Raw genomic sequence first — 21010 nt, 5'->3', positions numbered from 1 at the left:
ACCACATGAGGTATTAAAGGGTCACAGTGTTAGGAGGGTTGAGTACCACAGCCTTACAAGGTCTAGATCTAAGAGGAAGCTGTAGCCAGGCAAAGAGCTTTATTTACTAACGGTCCAAAATCAACCTCCAAACCTCTGTGAGCCGTGAGTGACCTTGTGAAGATCCAGGGTCAGGATATTACAATAGAATATTGTACAGGATAATACAATAGAAAAGTTTTCTGGCTGCAGAGATAGCTATTCCTGTAGAGGACCTACACTCTGTTCCCTGCAGTCAGAGTGATTCACAACTGTCTGTAAGTCGGAAGCCAAGGGATCCTATGCCTCTTCTGATCTCCTTGGGTTCCTGCACACGCATGGTGCATCACAAAAAAAATTTTAGACATGTTAATATATTAGGATTTTGTTACATGCAATTATATAACATAGTATACAATGTCATTTATATAAGCACTGTCATTTAGAACTAGAATTGTCGAAGAGCAGACTGGAAAGAGGTCCGAGAGAAGTCTCTGAGGTGATGGTGATAACCCATGATTTTTCTAGGGTGTATTTGTCAAGTTTCTACAGAGTAACAGAACTCTTGAATCTATATACAGAACGGGATTTATTGGCTGTGACCCAGCTAATCCAACAGTGGCTGCCTGTGAACAGAAAGTCTTAAGAATCCACTAGTTGTTCTGCACAAGGCTGGATGTCTCAGCTGGTCGTCAGTATATGCCAGAGACACACAATACACCTAAAGTAATAATTTATAAAGGGATTTATTGTAACCCAACAACCCAGCTGCCTGGACGGCGTCACGTGGGTGGCCGGGCAATGCCAGCTGCACGTGGAGAGGCAGAGAACCTGGTCACCGCTCAGTCTGAAACTGGACGCCTCAGCAGTCCCAGCTCAAAGCCGCAAGTCTTCGGTCCACGTTGGAAGGTTAAGGACACTGGCGCGTGATGTCACTGGACAGTGGCAGCAACAGCAGCTGCCCTCCTACCCCAGGAGGAAGTAAGGACAGAGTCAGGGTTTTTTTCCTCCTTGCATTATCCAGACTGCCTGTTGGAATGGCCGCAACTCACAGGTGTGTCTCCTAAGTGGGTTCTCAGTCCTGCCAAGCTGACAAGATCAACACATTAAAGGGGGGGCCTAAACATGTGTGTGTGTGTGTGTGTGCGTGTGCGTGTGTGTGTGTGTGTGTGCGTGTGCGTGTGCGCGTGCGCGTGCGCGTGCGCGTGCGCGTGCGCGTGTGCGTGTGTGCTTGCACATGCACTGATAGGGCTCAAACCCACCATGTCAAGTGTCAAACAACCCCTCTACCACCAAACTATGCTTATAACAATAAATAAATCATTGTAGGCTAAAGAGTTGGTGGTTGAATAAGTATGAATTCATGACTTTTCTGGCATAGAAACATCCAAGCAAACATGTTATTCCCTAGGAATGGCCATCGTGGCTATGAGGCCTGGGCATGTGACCCACTCCTGATCTGAGTGACAGGTAAAGTCCAGGACCCAAGAAGGGACTCCAGGGACGCGTCCAGAGCCTCCACCTCAGCTTGCGTCCATCTTTGCATGGAGTACAGGACCTCTGAGAGCCCAGAGGAGCGCACAACCAGCCTGAGTGAGAAAGTCTCCTTAAGGCCTCCCTTGGGGATCCTAACAAGCTGAAGGTCAGAAGACCTTCTGGGATGGTGATAGCACCAGGGACAGGGTAGCACAGTACAAAACTAAGATGTGCCACACCAGGATCTGTGGCCTTCAGTGAGCTCTCCTGTACCTCAGTCCCTCTGTGACGCAAGAACAGAGGACCTACCCATGGGCCTGTGGTAAGGCCTAGGCACATGGGCATTTTCAGGTCCTTGGAAAGGGACCTGGTACAGAGAAACTGCGGGCTACGTGAGCCTGCTGGTAAACCTGGCTGCTCTGACGACTGGAGCGGCAGGGATGTTGAAGGGATTCAAGCAGCCTAGGCCCAAAAGTCCCTGCCTGATCCTGCCTGACTCAAGCTGACATTCAGAGGAGCAGGACCTGCCCTGTCCTCGGTGTGAGAGAGTGCAGCCAGCAGAAGGGTCCTGGCCTCCCTGTGCATGTGGCTCATCTGCCACCTTGGATGTAAGCCTTAGTCTTCCATTTGTGGGTTTCCTTTCCCCTCACCTCAGAGCGGTTACATGTTGGGATGAAGTGGAGAACCAGGAGGAAACGAGGACACTCAGGAGGAAACCGGTTGAGAGGGTGTTTGCTTTTGAGGTAAGAGTTCCGCACCGAGGAAGTTCAGAGAACACTTCTCCCCACTTGCGTTTTCTCAGGTGATCAGCTGCTTGTGTAAACATCACAGGGAGCGCTTGGGGCACGCCAGGTTGGGATCTGTGCAGCTTCCGTGATGTCTGTTTATTTTGTCCTCGGATCATTCATTCCCTTGAGAACCTGCTGCGTGTCCCGAGGCTGGGACGGTGAGCTGGCCTGCTCCATCTCCACCTTCAAGAGCTTAAGGCCTTTGGTCTAATGCTAGGGAGCACAACAGGGCAGAGAGCTAACTGCAGAACACAGCTGGGGCCATGGACTCACAAGGCTCAGGACAAGGCTGACCTTCAGTTAGGCTGAACTTGTGAGTTCACTGACTGACTCTCAGGCAGCTGGAGCCTGAAAGACCCAGTTGTGCCTTTTCTACTTGGAGAAAGTAGATGCTTCAAGATTGTGCCTCCTGTTCATAGTTCTTCGTGAGCAAGCCCTGGCGTGCTGCCCACTCCCCACACTCCCTGCTGCTGGGAGGGAGGGTTCTGTCACCCAGCTCCTCCCCTAACCTTGAGAGTCACACCCTCTGCTCCAAGCACAAACCACTCTGAGAAATCCAAGACTAATAAAGGACTTTTTGGAAACTGGACTGTGGTGGTTTGAATACGGTTGACCCAGGGAGTGGCACCATTAGGAGGTGTGGCCTTGTTGGAGGAAGTGTGTCACCTATGTAAATGCAGACAAAGCATCCATTCACATGAAATAAAAACCACTTCTTAAATTCTAACTGGGTCAAACTTTAAATCTGGAGTTATAACACACCTGATACCTGAAAACTGACAGTTAATAAGAAGACAGCTTCAATGTCCCCTCTTCTCTGCCTTGACCTCCTGGAGTCTGAAGGAGCAGGGTGCTGGGTTTGTGGTCCGGTGGCGCCACCTAGAGGCAGAGTAAATTTCCACACCACTTGTCAGCACGCTGAGGTCAGATTCCACCTACAGATCTTGTAGAAAGCAGAAGAAACACTTCATTAATCAAAAAAGAATTTTGTGGAGCTGGAGAGATGGCTCAGTGGTTAAAATCAGTTGTTGCTCTTACAAGAGGACTCATGTTCGATTCTCAGCACCCCATCTCTACCTCCAGTTCCAGGGGATCTGAGGCTCCTCTCTGGCCTCTAAGGGCAAAACACTCCTACACGCTTTTTTTTTTTTAAAGACTTATTTATTTATTATATGTGAGTACACTGTCACTGTCTTCAGACACACCAGAAGAGGGCGTCAGACCTCATTACATATGGTTGTGAGCCACATGTGGCTGCTGGGAATTGAACTCAGGACCTTTGGAAGAGCGGTCGGTGCTCTTAACCACTGAGCCATCTCTCTAGCTCTCCTACACACTTTTAAAAAGTGAACAGTCACTGAGGAGAGTCTCGTCCTGCCAAAAGGTGTAACTCATAAAGAGGTATTACTAGGTGTTACTAGGAAGTGACAAGACGAAGAGAGGGTCAGGGTATCAGTTGGTGCCTGAGCATTCTGAGAGATCCTGGGCTCCAGACCCAGTGAAAGAAAAGGAAAGGAAAAGAGAAGAGTTCGGGGTTTACAGCTGGAATCCGTCTCCAGGCACCTCCTGTGTGACCTTAGACAAGTGCCTTAACCTCTCTGTGCTTCAGATAATGAGAATAATGCAATGGGAAAAAGGAGGGTGCTGGGGGTGAAGTGTTTGCTACATGGGGACTGAGCTCAGATCATCACTGAGTAAAATGTATGCCTGTGAATAGCTGGGGAGGGAGCTTACTGGCCAGCCACTCCAGCCGACAGAGTCTCAAATATAGGGAGGAGAGACTGCAGAGTTGCAAAGACAGCTCTGTTCTTGCAGAGGACCTGGGTTTGAGCTCCAGCACCTGCAAGTTAATGCATGAGTGATCTCTCTCTCTCTCTCTCTCTCTCTCTCTCTCTCTCTCTCTGTCTCTGTGTGTGTGTGTGTGTGTCTTTCACACACACACATTCTCTCTCTTTCTCACTCTCACTCTCTCTCTCTCTCACACACACACACACAAAGACATTCTAAGGTAAATCCAAGAATATAAACTAAGGTTGTATGAAAACCCAATGTTTTCTAAATAAAATTTCAGAAAGAAACCACCTGGCCGGGCAGTGGTGGCGCACGCCTTTGATCCCAGCACTTGGAAGGCAGAGGCAGGCGAATTTCTGAGTTCAAGACCAGCCTGGTCTATGGAGTGAGTTCCAGGACAGCCAGGGCTATACAGGGAACCCTGTCTCAAAAAACAAAAACAAAAACAAAAAACAAAACAAAACAAAAAAAACCCAAAAATCAAAAAACAAAAAAAACACCTAGGCACTAGGGTTCAACCCTGGCTCTAGGGAGGCGGAGGCAGTGGATTTCTGTGAGCTGCTTACAAAGTGAGATCCAGGACAGCCAGGATTGCATAGTGAAAGCCTGCCTCAAAATTAATGAATTAATTAAGAAGGCTTCTGTCTGGGCTGGAGAAGCAGCTCAGCGGCGAGGAGCACGTGCTATGGAGAACCAGAGTTTGGTTCCTCTCATGCACACATCCTGGAGCTCACAACTGCCTGAAATCCAGCTTCGGGGGAATCTGATGCCCCCTTCTGGCCATCACAGGCACTGCACCCACATATGCACACATTTGCACACAGACATATTTATGCATATTATTAAAAACAAAATATACCTGCGTTTTTGTGGGGTGGGTCTTTGGGGGTTTTGTTTTTTTGGGTTTTTTTTTTTTTTTTTTTTTGGATTTGGTTTTTTCAAGACAGGGTTTCTCTGTGTAGCCCTGGCTGTTCTGGAACTCACTCTGTAGACCAGGCTGGCCTCGAAATCCGCCTGCCTCTGCCTCCCAGAGTGCTGGGATTACAGGTGTGCGCCACCACCACCCGGCTTGGGGTGTGTTTTATAGAATAACGATTACTGTTATCACCATCATCATCATCACCATCATCATCATCAGAAGACAGGTTCTCTCTACACAGCCATGGCTGTCCTGGAACTCACTGTGTACACCAGGCGGTCTCAAACTCACCAAACTCCACCTGCCTCTGCCTCCTGTGGGCTGAGACAAAAGGCATTCGCTGCCACACCCATCTAAAATAAATCTGTTTTTTTTTTTAAGTGCCCTGTAATTTTTGTTCCGTTTCGGTTTTTAACCACATTTAATGTGGGCTGGACTAAGCTAATGCTTAGTGTGAATATTTAAACCATAGTTGACTGTGGTTCACCAGGTTGTAACCCAGACACCGGGGTGATGGACATTCTGTCAGACAAAAGTATTAGAAGAAGCCGGGCAGTGGTGGCGCACGTCTTTAATCTCAGCACTTGGGAGGCAGAGGCAGGCAGATCTCTGAGTTTGAGGCCAGCCTGGTCTACAGAGTTCTGTATTCTGTATATATACAGAACTCACTGTGTGTGTGTGTGTGTGTGTGTGTGTGTGTGTGTGTGTGTGTGTGAAGAAATCTCGTTGCTCTGAAGGGTCCCAGGACAGGTTCGGGTGACTGCAACCGGAAGACAGAGGGGAAAGGAGGGACTCGGGACTCGGGGTGTGTTTGGTTCCCAGAGTTGCGAAGCTGGAGGTCAGCCAGGAAGCGAAGCTAAGCTTGACAATGGAGCGAGTCTGGGGCTCAGCAGAGGCGACATGGTCTCCCGCAGGCTGTGAGGGTGTCACCGGGACACTGTTGGCCAAATGGGTCCAAACCAGGCGGCGCACTTCAGTCTCCGCGTTCCACGCCTTCCTTCCTCGTCTGCCATTGTCTAATTCCTCAGCTCTGCGCGGTTCCCTGGGGATGGCAGTCCGCTCTCCCGGGCCCGCGCACACCTGGCTAATTTAATTTGTGGCTACCTTGGAGCTTTGCTGACTTTAGCTTTTGCACTTCTCTTTCTTAAAGAAGCCGGGTAGGCCTTCAACTGTAGCCAAGGCGGGGCTGTTGACCCTCAATGCCTCCAGAATGACAGGTTGGCACTGGTTTATTCGGTGCTGGAGATCACCCAGGGCTTTGGGCACGTGCTCCCAGCCGAGCTACAAGCCGAGGCTCCTAGGATTTAATTTATAGCCGATGGCGGCTGCTATGGAGAACTGCTGTAGATCAGCCACCCCGCCAGGCTGCCTTCCTCGGAATGGTCGTGCTCCCCTCCCCTCTGCGGCTTCTCTGGCGGCTCCAGAACTCCAAACAGCTCCTGCTTCCCTGCTTCTTCTCCATTCCCTCCACAGCCTCCCTTTCCCCACAACGGGTGGGGGGTGGGGGGTGGGGGGGGAGCGGCAAGTGCTTCCCGGCAACCTGCGTGCCTCCAGGGAAGTCTGTTTCCAGTGTGGTTCAGATGAACAACTTTCCAAAGCTGGTGATTATTTTCTCTAACCTTTGGCTTTCATGATAAAAACTCTTGTGGCTGGAATACGTATGGCCCCGAAGGCTTGGCCATAGTGCCAGTATTTGAAGGTGTAGCCTAATTGCAGAAGGTGTGGCCTTGTTGAAAGAAGTCTGTCGCTGCATAGGCAGGCTTTGAGGTCTCAAACTATGCCCAGCGAGGAATCACAGTCCCTTCCTGCTGCCTGCAGATCAGGATGGAGAACTCTCAGCTCCTCCGGCCAGCACCGTGTCTGCCTGCACACTTTAAAAATTAAGGGATCCGCCAAGCGGTGGTGGCACACGCCTGTAATCCCAGCACTCTGGGAGGCAGAGGCAGGAGGATTTCTGAGTTGGAGGCCAGCCTGGTCTACAGAGTGAGTTCCAGGACAGCCAGGGCTACACAGAGAAACCCTGTCTCGAAAAACTGAAAAAAAAAGAAAGAAGAAAAAAGAATTGTCAGGTCAGGTTGTAGCTGGGTCTGCTGATGTCTATAATCCTCAAACTCAGGGTGCTGAGGCAGGGATATCTTAAATTCAAGATAAACCAGATTCCATATCAACAACCAAGTACCAGCTCCACTCAACTGGACACTCACAAGGGTACTCCTCCTCAGGCTTCAATGGGGGTGAGGCATCATTGAAGGTCGAGACAGGGTTTCTCTGTGTAGCCCTGGCTATCGTAAAACTCACTCTGTAAACTAGGCTGGCCTTGAACTCAGAAATCCTCCTGTGTTTGCCTCCTGAGTGCTGGAATTAAAGTGCGCCACCTCAACTAGGATTCAGATTTTTTTTTAATATTTATTATTACTTGTAAGTAAACTAGCTGTCTTCAGACACTCCAGAAGAGGGCGTCAGATCTCATTACAGATGGTTGTGAGCCACCATGTGGTTGCTGGGATTTGAACTCAGGACCTCTGGAAGAGCAGTCAGCGCTCTTAACCACTGAGCCATCTCTCCAGCCCTTAGATCTCCTCCTTTTGCCTACTTAACCTACCTACACATCTGCTCTTGTCTGCACAGCAGTCCCCACAGAGCCCTCCTTGCCTGACAAGACACGCAGCCCCTCAAGTATCTCCCTCAGCTCTCAAATGCCTTCCTGCCCTGCCATCAGCATCCGCACTGGCCACCTGCTTCTCTCTGCTGTTGATTTTTAATCAAATTCTGTCGTGGCTGAAGAGGGCTCTGTATAACTTCATTTCCTTCTGAGTTACAGAGCCTTCTCTTACATCACAGCAGATGGCCTCCTGGGCAACGGTTCTATGCCCTCTTGAGATGGTGTTTGTTTTGCTGTTGGCTGTGAAGGACCATCTGGGTCAAGTTTGTTGGTAATCTTCCAGTCTTCTACACCCTTCTGTCTACATTTATAAATCACTTAGAGAGGGGGGTTTAAATCTTCAGATACAGTCAGTTGTGAATTTGACTCTTTCAGTTAAGTGCTCTCTGTACTGAGGACTGGGCGTAGGGCCTCCCTCACACAGGCGGCTGCGGACTGACAGCCTTGGGTCCCAGATGCGTGTTCAAGTCTTGCACTTTGAAGCCCAGGGACTGAATAGCTGCAAATTAATCATTTTGTCCTCTTCTTGATGCTTTTAATCACTCTGGATGTCCCATTCACCACTGAGAATCTATAGTATTCTGCAGTTTGGTATTTTGTTTTGTTTTGATTTTTAATCTAATAAATGTGGTTAGTAGCTGGGCGTGGTGGCACACGCCTGTAATCCCAGCACTTGGGAGGCAGTGGCAGGCAGATTTCTAAGTTCGATGCCAGCCTGGTTTACAGAGTGAGTTCCAGGACAGCCAGGGCTATACAGAGAACCCATGACTCAAAAAAAAAAAATGTGGTTAGTCTAGGGGTTAAGGAGACAGCTCAGCAGCTAACAGCTGCTTTTTGGAAGACTCATGTTAGGTCCCAGCACATGGGGCAGCTCACAAGTACTTGGGTCTCCAACAACAGGGGGCCCTGATGTACTCTTCTGACTCTCATGGGCACCTGATCTCACATGTACACACACTCACACACACACACACACACACACATTCACACACACTCATATGCTCACACACACTCATACTCACACACTCATATGCACACACTCATATACCACACACACACACACACAATAAAATCTTAAAAGAAAAGAAATAGGAGACAGGATTTCTTAAGAAAAAGAAAGGAAGAAAGAAAGAGGACCCACTGTCTTTTTTTTGGGGGGGGGGGTTCCAAGGCAAGGTTTCTCTGTGTAGCCCTGGCTATCCTCAAACTCACTTTGTAGACCAGGCTAGCCTCGAACTCAAGAGATCCACCTGCCTCTGCCTCCCAAGTGCTAGGATTAAAGGCGTGTGCCACCACTGCCCAGCTAGGACCCACTGTCTCAGTGAGGGTTTTACTGCTGTGAGCAGACACCGTGACCAAGGCAACTCTTATAAGGACAACATTTGACTGGGGCTGGCTTACAGATTCAGAGGTTCAGTCCACTGTCATCAAGGTGGGAACATGGCAGCGTCCAGGCAGGCATGGGGCAGGAAGAGCTGAGGGTTCTACATTTTCATCCAAAGGAAGCCAGGAACAGACTGGGCATCCTCAGGCATCTAGGAGGAAGATCTCCAAACCCACCCCAACAGTGACACACTTCCTCCAACAAGGCCACGCCCTCTAATAGTGCCACTCCCTGGGGTGAGCATATAGAAACCATCACTTTCCACTCCCTGGCCCCCATAGGCTGGTTCAAACATGAGTCTATGAGGGCTACACCTAAACACAGAATAATGCAAAATACATTTAGTCCAACTTCAAAAGTCCCCGTAGTCTCTAGCAGTCTCAACAATGTTAAAAGTCCAAAGTTCAAGGTCTCTTCTGAGATTCATCCAATCACTTAACTGTTCCCAAAGCAAGATGGGAAACCAGCTGGGCAAACTCCAAACTCTGCATCTCCATGTCTGATGTCAAAGCAGTCTTCAGATCCTAAACTCCTTTTTCATCTTTGACTGAGACAAAGCTCTACTCCCTGTTAGCAACGTTCCTTGGCAAACATCCTGTGGCTCTGGCATCTTTAACATCTTGGGGTCCCTACGTGAACTTCAGCTTCACAGTTTCGTGTTCCAGTGTGAGATCCACACGCGATCTTCTGTGCCTCACTTCTCCAGCGCTGCCCTCTGTAGCACTCTAAGTTCACGTTGATCCACTGCGCTGCCACTGCTGTTCTTGGTGGTCATCCCATGATACTGGGGTCTTCTGCTGCAACTAGGCTTCACCAAAGCCTCTCATAGCTTCTCTTCATGGTGACAAGCCTCAACTCCTTTGCACGACCCCTTCAGTCCTGGGCCATCAACTGCAACTGAGGCTGCACCTTCACCAATGGCCTTCCTTGGCCTCTCACGATGCCAAGCCTCAGCTGCTCTTCATGACCCCTTCATGCCTTCAAAACCAGTACCACCTGGGTGACTCTTACACATTACCAAGTCCAGCTGCAGCACAAGGTACAACCTTGGCTCTCTCTGGAACACAGCCTCTTTGTGCTCTCAGAAAACACTTCCCAGAAGACTTCACCTCAGTGATGCTGGTCTTTTCTTAATCACCACTAATTTCTTAGTTCCAGCTAACCAGCATCAATTGTCCAGGTAGTCTCCTCCTTTTGAATATAAAGCCAGAGGCACCTGGCCGAAGCTGCTGAGTTCTATGCTTGCAGGAGCTGGAACATTGTCCTCCTTGTTCTATTACATTATCACTAGCTTCCTTTTTCCCAGCTCCTCCACTGGCTAAGTTGGCTGACCTGAATCTTGCTCCATAGACTTTGAACTCAGAGATCTGCAGATCTGCATGCCTCTCTCCTAAGCACTGGGATTAAAGGTGTGATCCACCAAGCCTGGATTTAAGTTTTTCTTCCGCCTAGAACTTGGTCTGTTCTAGGTTGACCTTGAACTCAGAGCTCTGTTTCTCTTTGCCTGCTGGGATTAAAGGCTTGTACTGCCACACCTGGACCTAACTTAGCTGGCTGGGATCTTACCCCAGGTCTCTACTTCCTTAATTCAATTTAATATCCTTGAATTTAGCTCCATTTCACTTCCTTTACGTCCATTTCACGTCCCTTTAATACTCAAACAAAAATTTTGTATTTTTTCTTTCTCAGCTTGCTATATTAGTTCAAAATGCTCTTCATCAGACTAAATCAGAGAACAAAGTCTCTGTTGAGCTTTTTTAAACCGTCCTTTGTCGATGCAATTAATATAAATCCCTTTGCCTTAGCCTTGGGCAGTCTCTTCAGACAATGGCAAAAAAGCAGCCATATTCTTCACCAAAACACCACAAAAACAGTCTCTCAGCCACATATTAAGGTTCTTCTCCACTGAAACCTCTTGGGCCATCAGGCCTACACAGTTCAAAGGACCCTCAGCACCACTGTCTTCCATATTCCTACTAGGCTGGCCCATTAAACCCCACTTAAAGGATTCCATGGCTTTCCAAATCCAAAGTCCCCAAATCCACATTCTTCCAAATAAAAGCATGGTCAGGCCTATCACAGCAATACCCCACTCCTGGTTCCAACTTCTGTCTTAGCTAGGGTTTTACTGTTGTGGACAGACACCATGATGAAGACAAGTCTTTTTGTTGTTGTTGTTTCGCTTCTTCAAGACAGGGTCTCTTTCTTTCTTTCTTTTTCTTTTTCTTTCTTTCTTTCTTTTTTTTTTTTTTTTTTTTTTTTTTGGTTTTTCGAAGACAGGGTTTCTCTGTATAGCCCTGGCTGTCCTGGAACTCACTGTGTAGACCAGGCTGGCCTCGAACTCAGAAATCCTCCTGCCTCTGCCTCCCAGAGTGCTGGGATTACAGGCGTGCACCACCACTGCCCGGCACACACCACCTACTTTAATTAATGTAAAAACTACTTTAAAACCCCAAGATAGGGCTGGGGCAAACCGTCTGCCGCAGACACATGAGCAGACACTCTGTAGGCTTCTGCTCCTTGCTGCCCCCTAGTGGACATGCCACGACAAGACGCCGCGTATGTGGGGTGTGTCCCCCAGCGCCTTTCTCACGATCCTAAAACCATTATTCATGTTTTATTGGATCTGCATTAAGTGCTCGAGGCTTTGCCCCGGCCTCTGAAAACCCCAAGTGAAACTCGTTACTCACTGGGAAGCCTCGGTGGGCGGCTGCCTTGTCCGGGATAGCGCATGTCCGGGCAGCTCTGATTGGGATCAGCCCAGTGAGGAACAGAGACATAAACTCGGAGACCCACACAGGAAAAGGCCACAGGCCGCGTTAGCTGTTCTCTGCAGCAATGCAGACCACCTGACTTGTATTTGAAAAGTGAATATGTCCTCGTCTACAGAGTGAGTTCCTGGACAGCCAGGGCTATACAGAGAAACCCTGTCTCGAAAAAACCAAATCCAAAACACCAAAAAAAGAAAAAAGAAAAAAGGAAAGAAAAGAAAAGTGAATATGTAAACCAGAGTTATGAGGGCCCAGATGTTGTAAATCTGTGCTTCGGCAAAGCTTCCAGAGCCTTGATGGGAACAAGGCCATCCCTAGCCAGCCTGCCTGAGACTTTAACCTCAAGGCAGAAATTATGAACAGAAACTGGGGCTTCTCTCTGTGACTTTCAGACCACTGAACAACCAGCCCCGGTAAATTCGGAGTTCTCCAGGCATCTCATGCTGGCAGACAGAAAAGACAGAAGCCTAGTGCCAGACAGAGGATTCCATACAGACCTGACAACCCAACAGATCACCTTGCAGGAGAGACTGGAGCTGAGACTGGGATGGGGTTCGCCCACGCCTTGGCCAGCACTGCGAGCACACCTCTCCTCTTCTGTTTAACCCTCTCCTCACGCTGGTGAGGTGGCTCAGCGGTTAAGAGCACCAACGGCCCTTCCTGAGTTCAGATCCTAGCAACCACATGGTGGCTCACAACCATCCACAACGAGGTCTGACATCCTCTTCTGGTGTGTCTGAAGACAGCGACAGTGTACTTAAACATAATAAATAAATCTTTAACAAAAAATAGCTGGGCGGTGGTGGCCCACGCCTGTAATCCCAGCACTCTGGGAGGCAGAGGCAGGTGGATTTCTGAGTTCGAGGCCAGCCTGGTCTACAGAGTGAGTTCCAGGACAGCCAGGGCTACACAGAGAAGCCCTGTCTCGAAAAACCAAAACCAAAACCAAAAAAAAAAAACAAAAAAAAAAAAAAAAAAAAACCAAAAAACAAAACAAAACAAAACAAAAAAGACATTCCCCCAATACCCACCATCCCTCCACAGGGGACACCCCACCTCACAGAGAGGGCTTAGAGGACTCTACAGGGACACAGCTTTTTCCGGGTGTCTCCTGTGGCCTGGGTCCATGCTGCCCTGGCCCAGTGAGATCCTGTTGACTGAGGCTTGGATTCCCAGGTTGCAAGAGCAATTTGAACACTGCGGGAGAGGCAGCATTTACAACTCACAGCTTTCTTTACCCTCATGCTCATAGAAGGCAGATGCAGACTCCTCTCACCGCCTGGTTCCAGAGAGGTAGGATCCTCTTCAAAGCCCCCGTCTCCCCAGAAGTGTTCATCTCGGCAAAACTGGGTTCCCAGGCACCTCAGCACTGTGGCATCCCTGAGTCACAGTCATCTTCCCCACTGGAGTTAGGCGAGATGTGGAGACCTTTTCTCCAGCTGCCGTGATGTCCAGTCAGAGAGTTAGACTCGACATGCGGTCATTTCAGAACAGTCGCCCAAAGCTCTTGGTCAGTTATGAACATGTTTCGGATCAGACAATGTCTGCTTGGCTGGCGATGGTAGTGGCTGCTTGTAATCACAGTCAGATGTGTGAGAGAGACAGGTGGATTCCCGGAAGTTTCCTAGGCTAACCTACACACTCACACACATTCACACACACACACACTCAAACTCACCACACACACTCAATTACACTCACACACACTCACACACGCATACATACCACACTCACACTCACACATACACACACCCACACACTCATTCACACACACACACTCACACACACTCACACACCCCACACACTCACACACAATACTCACACTCATACTTGCTCACACTCACACTCACACACACCACAAACTCGTTCACACTCACCACACTCACTCACTTACACTCACACCACACACACACACTCACACTAACACTAACACTCACACACACCACTCACACACACACACACACACTTCCCAGCTGCTTGCCTAATAACTTAAGGCCAGGGCCAATGCACCTCACAGAACTAGACCAGAGATAGCCAGTCAGAAGCAGGAAGTGGCTGGTCAGTCATTTCCCATGGAGTTTAAACCTGAATGTAGGAGCGGGTGTGTGGCACACGCCCAGCACCTGAGAGGGCCAGAGGTAGGCAGATCTCAGGGAGTTACAGGCCAGCTACGTAGTGAAACCCTATCTCAAAAAATAAAATTACGGCCTGATTCCCACAACTCACAACCACCTGTATTCAGTTGCAGGGGTCTGAAGGCCTCTTCTGACCTCCCCAGACATACGGCACCCAAGGTGGTGTGATCAAAGCACCCACACACATAAACTGAAGAGACAAAGTAGACTTAAGCTGCAGTGTTGTTGCACACTTTTTTTGTTGTTGTTTTTTGGTTTTTTTTTGTTGTTGTTGTTGTTTTTTTTTGTATTTGGTTTTTTCTTTCGAGACAGGGTTTCTCTGTGTAGCCCTGGCTGTCCTGGAACTCACTCTGTAGACCAGGCTGGCCTCGAACTCAGAAATCCACCTGCCTCTGCCTACCAGAGTGCTGGGATTACAGGCGTGCGCCACCACCGCCTGGCTTGTTGCACACTTTTAATCCCAGCACTCAGGAAGCAGAAGCAGGCAGACCATTCCACAAAATAAAATAAAGTACCAGTGTTGAGAGAGATTTTTTTCCCTTTGAGGCAGGGTCTCATTCCACAGGAAAAACATGGCTGAAAAACTCATTGTGTAAACCAGTTTCGAGAGTTCTTATGTGTGGAGACAGGAGGATGTCTCTTTAGATCCAAGGAGAAGCCCAGAGCCTGTTTGGTGAGTTTGGACCAGGGCCAGCGATTTCTCAGCCTGTTCTCATTCCACTAAGAAGGAGGAAACAGACTGTATTTGTGCCCTGATTGGACAAATATGTGGGTGAGCCTAGGAGAGTGGCTCTCAACCTGTGGGTCCTGACCCCTTTGGGGAGGTAGAACGGTCCTTTCACAGGTCATCCAAGACCATCAGAAAACACAGAGATTTGCATTATTATTCGTAACACAGAAAATTGTAGTCATGAAGTAGCAACAAAAATAATTTTATGGCTGGGGGACACCACAACATGAGGAACTGTATTAAAGAGTCACCCCATTGGGAAGGTTGAGGACAGCGGCTCTAGCTGTGTGGTCTAAGCAAAACCCAGGCTGTCTAAGGTTCAATACAGTGTGAGCCAGTCACAGTAACTTCTTTAATTCACCCTGTTTATTATTTTTAAAGATTTATTTATTATTATATCTAAGGACACTGTAGCTGTCTTCAGAAGAGGGAGTCAGATCTCATTATGGATAGTTGTGAGCCACCATGTGGGTGCTGGGATTTGAACTCAGGACCTTCAGAACAGCAGTCAGTGCTCTTAACCGCTGAGCCATCTCTCCAGTCCCCAATTCACTCTGTTTATTGCACAACCACTGTGTATCCAGTACCGCAGAGGTACAGGCAGGAGCGCTATGCCCAGCCCTGCCTCCCAAGTCTAGGCAACCGGGCCTAGCCCAGCACTGCTGGGCGCTCCCTTCCTCTTCGCGTTTATTGTCTTCCTTCTGAAGAATGCCTCCAATTTCCTCACCTCCCTAAATCAGTGCCCAGACTCATCATAGATGTGCATAGCCAAGCAGATCGTGACTGTCCGTTCCCGGTCAGTGGGTCTTCCTGGCTTTAGTGTCCTGGTCCCCAGCACAGACTGGGGGAGAAGCAGCTTTGTGGCTATACCTGGCAAAGCCCCATGAGCTTGGAGTGGCCGCGGCTCACAAATGCCCCCACTTTCTGTGAAGCACCCACTCCTGGGATCTGGAGGCCCTGCCCCGAGTCCTGATGGGCTTCCAGGTTTGCCCGTGGTAGAAATAACTTCTGTGCAAGGTGCTTCTGACAGCCCAGCTGCCTGGATGCAGGGAGTGATCTACCAGAGGAAGCAGGCAAGGCTGTGGTGGTCCTTTCTCTGCTTCTCCAGAGCCCTTGCCATTCCAGGACCCGCTCCTCCAAAGCCACGGGTTCCTTACAGCCACAGAGAAGCCTCCCTCTTGTTCTGCCCCTCCCTCACACCCCAAGACCACTGGGCGGGCTGTGGGGAGAAATAATGCTTAGGAAATTAAAACGGAAAGCCCACACCCCCTTCATACAAATCGGTGGAACCGCAGCCTAGGAGCGGAGGAGTGGCCGCCCTCCTTCCTGTTCCTTTGCCCTGCGGAGGAGCGGTCGAAGTTCCCCAAGCCCCTGCTCGGTTCGTGGAGAGGTTCCCAAGCCCAGCGGAGCCGGAAGTATATCCAGGCGTGGCTGGAAACGCAGTGGCCCCTCCTAGCAGGTGACTGCGCCAGGCCCAGGTGAGAGCTTCAAGACCAGACTTCGTCTACTGCCCACGGTCGGTCGGGCAGGTGAGTCCCTGCCGAGGCAGCTCTGGCCGGCACAGTGCCAGAGCCACGCCTTCCGGTCTGGACCTCTTCCTGACCCTGCACGGGTTTGCTCTTTGTACTTCGGCCCCATTTCCCCGTGGCTGAGTCCCTCCTTGAAGGTTTCCTCACCCTGACAGGTCGCAGCATCCGGAGCTAGACTGTTCTCAAAGTGAGTCAGAAGAGGCGGTCGCCATCCTGAGCGTCCTTGGACAGCTAGCCCATCCAGTCCCTGACAGCCAGCAGCAGGATCCTGTGGGACATCGGGAGCCTACCATGGCCTCCAGAGGCCAGGACTGCCCGGAGGAGGCACTGGAGGACAGGGGGCTGGAGCTGGAGCGGGTGGTGGCGTCAGCGAGGGCGGGCCACCACTGACAGTCCTCTGTCTCAGGTGCTCCAGCAGGCGCGCGCTCACGGCCGGCTCCAGGACGCTGCAGGCGGGCAGCACGCGGGCCAGGCGCGCCAGACAGGCTCGGTAACCCTCGAGGTAGCTGTCCAAAGGCCCTGCGTACAGAGAGCAGCGTGAGGCTCGGATCCAGAGAACTGTGCCAACTGGAGGGCCAGCGGCGAGCAGGGAGCAGGGTCACTCACCAGGCGCGGCAGTGGAGTATAGGGACGCAGGCTGCTCCTGGAGGAAGCGCACGGTCATTTCCAGGATGTCCGCCTTCTCCAGCTTCGAAGAGCGCGAACCCTGCGCCAGGCCAGACCAGAGAGACACCCCACAATAAACCGAGCATCTCCTTCTTGCACCCAAATGCTCTCCGGTCGCGCAGAGGTCTTTTCCACTCCATCGCGCAGATGACACGCAGGTCTTTAGATCCCCCACGGAGCCCCGGAACCATGCAGGCCCACCCACCTCGCTGGGCGCCCCAAGACCCTCCACTTTAGTTTTAGTTCCCAGACACTCACCTCGGCGCCCAGCAGCGGCAACACTAGACCCTTCAGCTGGCTCAGGCTCTGGTTGATCCGCGCGCGCCGGCGCTTCTCCAGCAGCGGCTTCAGGCTCTGCGGGAGAGCGGGAGGGAGGGAGGGGGGCGCAGAGACCACAGATGGGAAGGTCGCCATCGCCCACCCCACCTGCCACGAGCCCCTACCTCCCGCTCCTACCTTGCGCAGCTCCGCTGCGTCCCCCTACTCTTCCCGGCAGTGTCATGCTCCGCGGGAAAGCGAAGGGCGCACCGAGTCTGTTACCTCGGGGTAACAGGAGGATCCTTGCCCCTGCTGCAAGGCAGAGCGAAAACCGAAGCCGGTACCCAAGTTCAAAGCTTGGCCCAAGCTCGCGCCAAAGGAGTGCGCGCACTATCAGCCACTAGGCTTTAAGGGGGCTGAGTCCCTGCTCCGCCCCGCCCCTATTGAGTAGGGCCAGCGGCTCTCCCTCCTCCCACCTTTGTCCCTGCACCGGGTGGGACTGGAGAGGACGAGTCGGTAGTGTCCCCCAGGGATGCCACTTTGGCCTTAGAGTCCCATCTGTGGCGGGGCCGTGCGATGTGAGGGCGTTGAACCCCTGGACAGGAAGGGTGGGTGGAGTCAGGCCTCGCCAACACCCTATGACTTCTTTCACGCCCTCGAGCTTGCGAACGCCTCCCTAGGCCACCGAAAGGTCCCCAGAGGCTGTGGAGCTACCAGCTCGGGACCTCCGGGACCTCAGGGAGACACAACAAGGCTTAAAAGGAAAGATTTGTTCTACCAACTGCTTTAAGCCGGGCAGTCTCCGCAAGGTCCAATCTCTCCGACCTAGCAGCCAGAACCAAGACTAGGGTCGCTGGACCCCTGGCTCTAAGTGCTCCATAAAATCTAGAGCACCCCACTGATTTAAAAATCACTGCTTCCCCGGCCCTAGGATGTGAAAAGAAAACCCAAGCGCCGCTCCCCAAGAAAGAGGCAACCCAGGGTCCTCGGAGTTCATTTCTCTTCAACTGGCTCTGGGCTCCGGATTCCACCTGTGGGGCAGACGAAGATCACGTGACAGTCGAGTGGGGGCGGTCCTGGGCGTGTGCCCCGGCTGCTCCTCTGGGCCCCAGCGGGCCCAGACACGCCTCCACGACGCGTGGCCGTTGCTGCTGCAAACCGGCAGGCGTCCCCCCCACCTCCGCCCATCTGCTGCGGGCTCCCCTCCTCGGGTCAGCTGGCCGGGCAACGGCCACCTCCTCCAGACCCTGTTGCAATTTGGGGGCAGTTTTGTGTCCCGAAGGCTAGACCCGCACAACCAGAGCCAGTAGGAGGCGCTCGAGGGGCGGAGTCAGGGTGGGCTCTGCCCAGGGTTCTGGGAGGACCCCTCCCTCCTGCCATCGAGCCCCATTCCCTTCACTAACCCCAAATCCCTGGAAGGGCTCCCACAGCAGGCGTTAGAAAACGGTGGAGCCAGTGCACCAGGAAAGGGGTCCAGGGCGGCCGGGACAGGAGCGCTCAGCCCGAGTTCTCTGTATGGCATACGAGGACCCACAACCGTCGCCAAGGAGTTACTTTGCGCAAGCTTGGAGCTCGCTGTCCTCGGCCTGCGCTTCCTCATTCCACCAACGCAACAGCCCTAACTATGAAGATTTGTCCCAGCAGGCCTTGGGGCTGCCTGATTCCCTGGTTCTCTCCCACAGTCGGGTCTAGCATGCCTGTGGGCTAGCCTCTCAATATGGAGACCAGGCCAGTTTCGAATTCACAAAGATCAGCCAGCCTCTGCCTCCGAGTGCTGCTGGGATTAAAGGAGTGTGCTGCCACACTCAGTCATTAATTATCTTTTAAGATCTCTAAAAAGGAGTTTACGGGGCTCAGTGCTTAAGAGCAAGCATTGCTCTTGCAGAGGACGCGCGTTTCAGATCGGATGGCTCACAACTCCCTGTAACTCCAGTTCTGGAGTGGATCTGGCGCCCTCTTCTGGACTTCTCGGGCATGGCAGGCGTAAGCACAAATCCTCCACACACACATACATACATATACACAATTAAATTTTCATTTTAGCCGAGCAGTGGTGGCGCACGCCTGTAATCCCAGCACTTGGGAGGCAGAGGCAGGCGGGTTTCTGAGTTCAAGGCCAGCCTGGTCTACAGAGTGAGTTCCAGGACAGCCAGGGCTATACAGAGAAACCCTGTCTGCAAAAAACCAAAAAAAATATTAAATTTTCATTTTGAAAAAGCCGGGTGGTCGGGAGCTGGAGAGACGGCTCAGCGGTTAGGAGCACTAACTGCTCTTCCAGAGGTCCTGAGTTCAATTCCCAGCAACCACATGGTGGCTCACAACCATCTGTAATGGGATTCGATGCTCTCTTCTAGTGTGTCTGAAGACAGCTACAATGTACTCATATAAATAAAATAAATACATCTAAAAAAGAATAGAAAAGACCATGGAGTGGCTCAGCGGGGAAGGTACCGCCCACTGCCCTGATGACCTGAGCTCAATCCCCAGAATGCACTTGGAGGAAGGAGAGAACTGACTGTTGCAAGCTGTCCTCTGACCTCCACATGCCTTGTGACCAACACACACACATACACACATACACACACCAAACTACTCACACCTCTGTTTCCACAGCTATAAAATGAGAGTTGAGCCCCTCTTAGGGTGGCTCTTGCCTGTAATGCTAGCATCATAAGGAAGGAATGAGATTCAGGAGTTCAAAGCCAGCCTGAGGTGCTAGCGAGCTCAAGGCCAGTCACCGGGGGATTAACTATTTGAATGAAGAGCCCGAGCCCGGCACCCGCGCTGCCTGGGTAGTGGTAAGGGTTCTATTCTGTGTCTTCGATGACAGGGCTCTTCAGGACTGCTGGAGAGGACTCGGAGGAGGAGGAGAGCCAGGCAGGGCGGACAGACAGGCACAGCTGAAAGGGACTGGCTCCCAGTCTGAATATTAGCTGTGTCCTCGGGGAATCTAAGAGGTCCGTCAGCCAGGATGTAGTAACACCTGTCTCATGTCGTCGTCCCTGGCTGAGTTGGACAGGAGCCATGGAAAACAACAGCAACAACAATAACAACCCACGTGAGGTGTCCAGGGTCAAGGCAGCAACTTTGTAGGGCGGAAGAATTCCAAGACTTCTAGCACGAAGCAGCTACAGGGGAGCAGAAGAAGCAGGGTAGAGCATCTTAGTTTGAATTCCTGCCATCCTTTAGGGGCACCTGCCTGGGTGGGTATGCTAATGTACTTAGTCCAGAAAGTACTACGGAGCGGCAACGAAGCTATGGCACTGTGAGGAATCTAGGAACCTCTGGAAAAAAACTACGGGTCCCAGCAACCGCAGACCCTATGGAGGAATGAGGCCTTACCAGCTAGGCGGAAGTGGTTGCAAACTCTATAGAGCATGCAGCGAACAGTGGAGAAGTTTGAGCTCCCCCGGGGGCTCAGGCGGCCACCGTGCATGGCGCCACCTTGCGGTGAAAACGGGAATGGTATCTGAGACAGCCCGAGACCCACTATAGGATCCTAAGCGTTCTGCAAACAGCTTCCGTTTCCAACCTTTCCTGCGCCGCCCTGGCTGGTGGGAGCTAGGCAGTGATTGAAACAACGCCCGGGGAGTGGGGCTGGGTTCTGACTGACCTCCGCTGTGCGTGGGAGAAGAAGAGGAAGAGCGCAAGCAGTTTCAAGGTTGCCCCGATATGCTTGCTGCTCGCGGTCCAGCAGGCCTCGCCTCCTCCGGCTCCCATGACCTGTTTCCAGCCAGGTCCCTTAAGGTAGTTTGACCCAAGTGCTTACCGGCCTGGACGCTCCAGCACTCCCCAGGGTCGGTGCTCACAATGGCAATACCCTTCTTTGGAAGAAGGCATCTCTCCAATAGCCACCAGCCCTCACATCCTTCATTTCTGGTCT

General features: G+C 51.4%; 1 protein-coding gene across 1 annotated transcript; it reads right to left on the bottom strand.

Moving 5' to 3' along the window:
* Positions 1–15116: 15116 nt before the first annotated feature.
* Positions 15117–20563, bottom strand: Hes2 (hes family bHLH transcription factor 2). The gene is made up of 5 exons (XM_052175895.1): positions 20470–20563; positions 17604–17722; positions 17128–17223; positions 16810–16909; positions 15117–16722 (listed from the first exon to the last, which is right to left on the bottom strand). The coding sequence occupies exons 1-5, from the start codon at positions 20561–20563 to the stop codon at positions 16490–16492; spliced, it is 642 nt and encodes a 213-aa protein (XP_052031855.1). The 3' UTR covers positions 15117–16489.
* Positions 20564–21010: the final 447 nt, after the last annotated feature.

The sequence above is a fragment of the Apodemus sylvaticus genome, chromosome 3, assembly GCF_947179515.1.
Source record: "Apodemus sylvaticus chromosome 3, mApoSyl1.1, whole genome shotgun sequence".
NCBI lineage: Eukaryota > Metazoa > Chordata > Mammalia > Rodentia > Muridae > Apodemus > Apodemus sylvaticus.
This window is presented reverse-complemented; position numbering and strand designations above follow the sequence as displayed.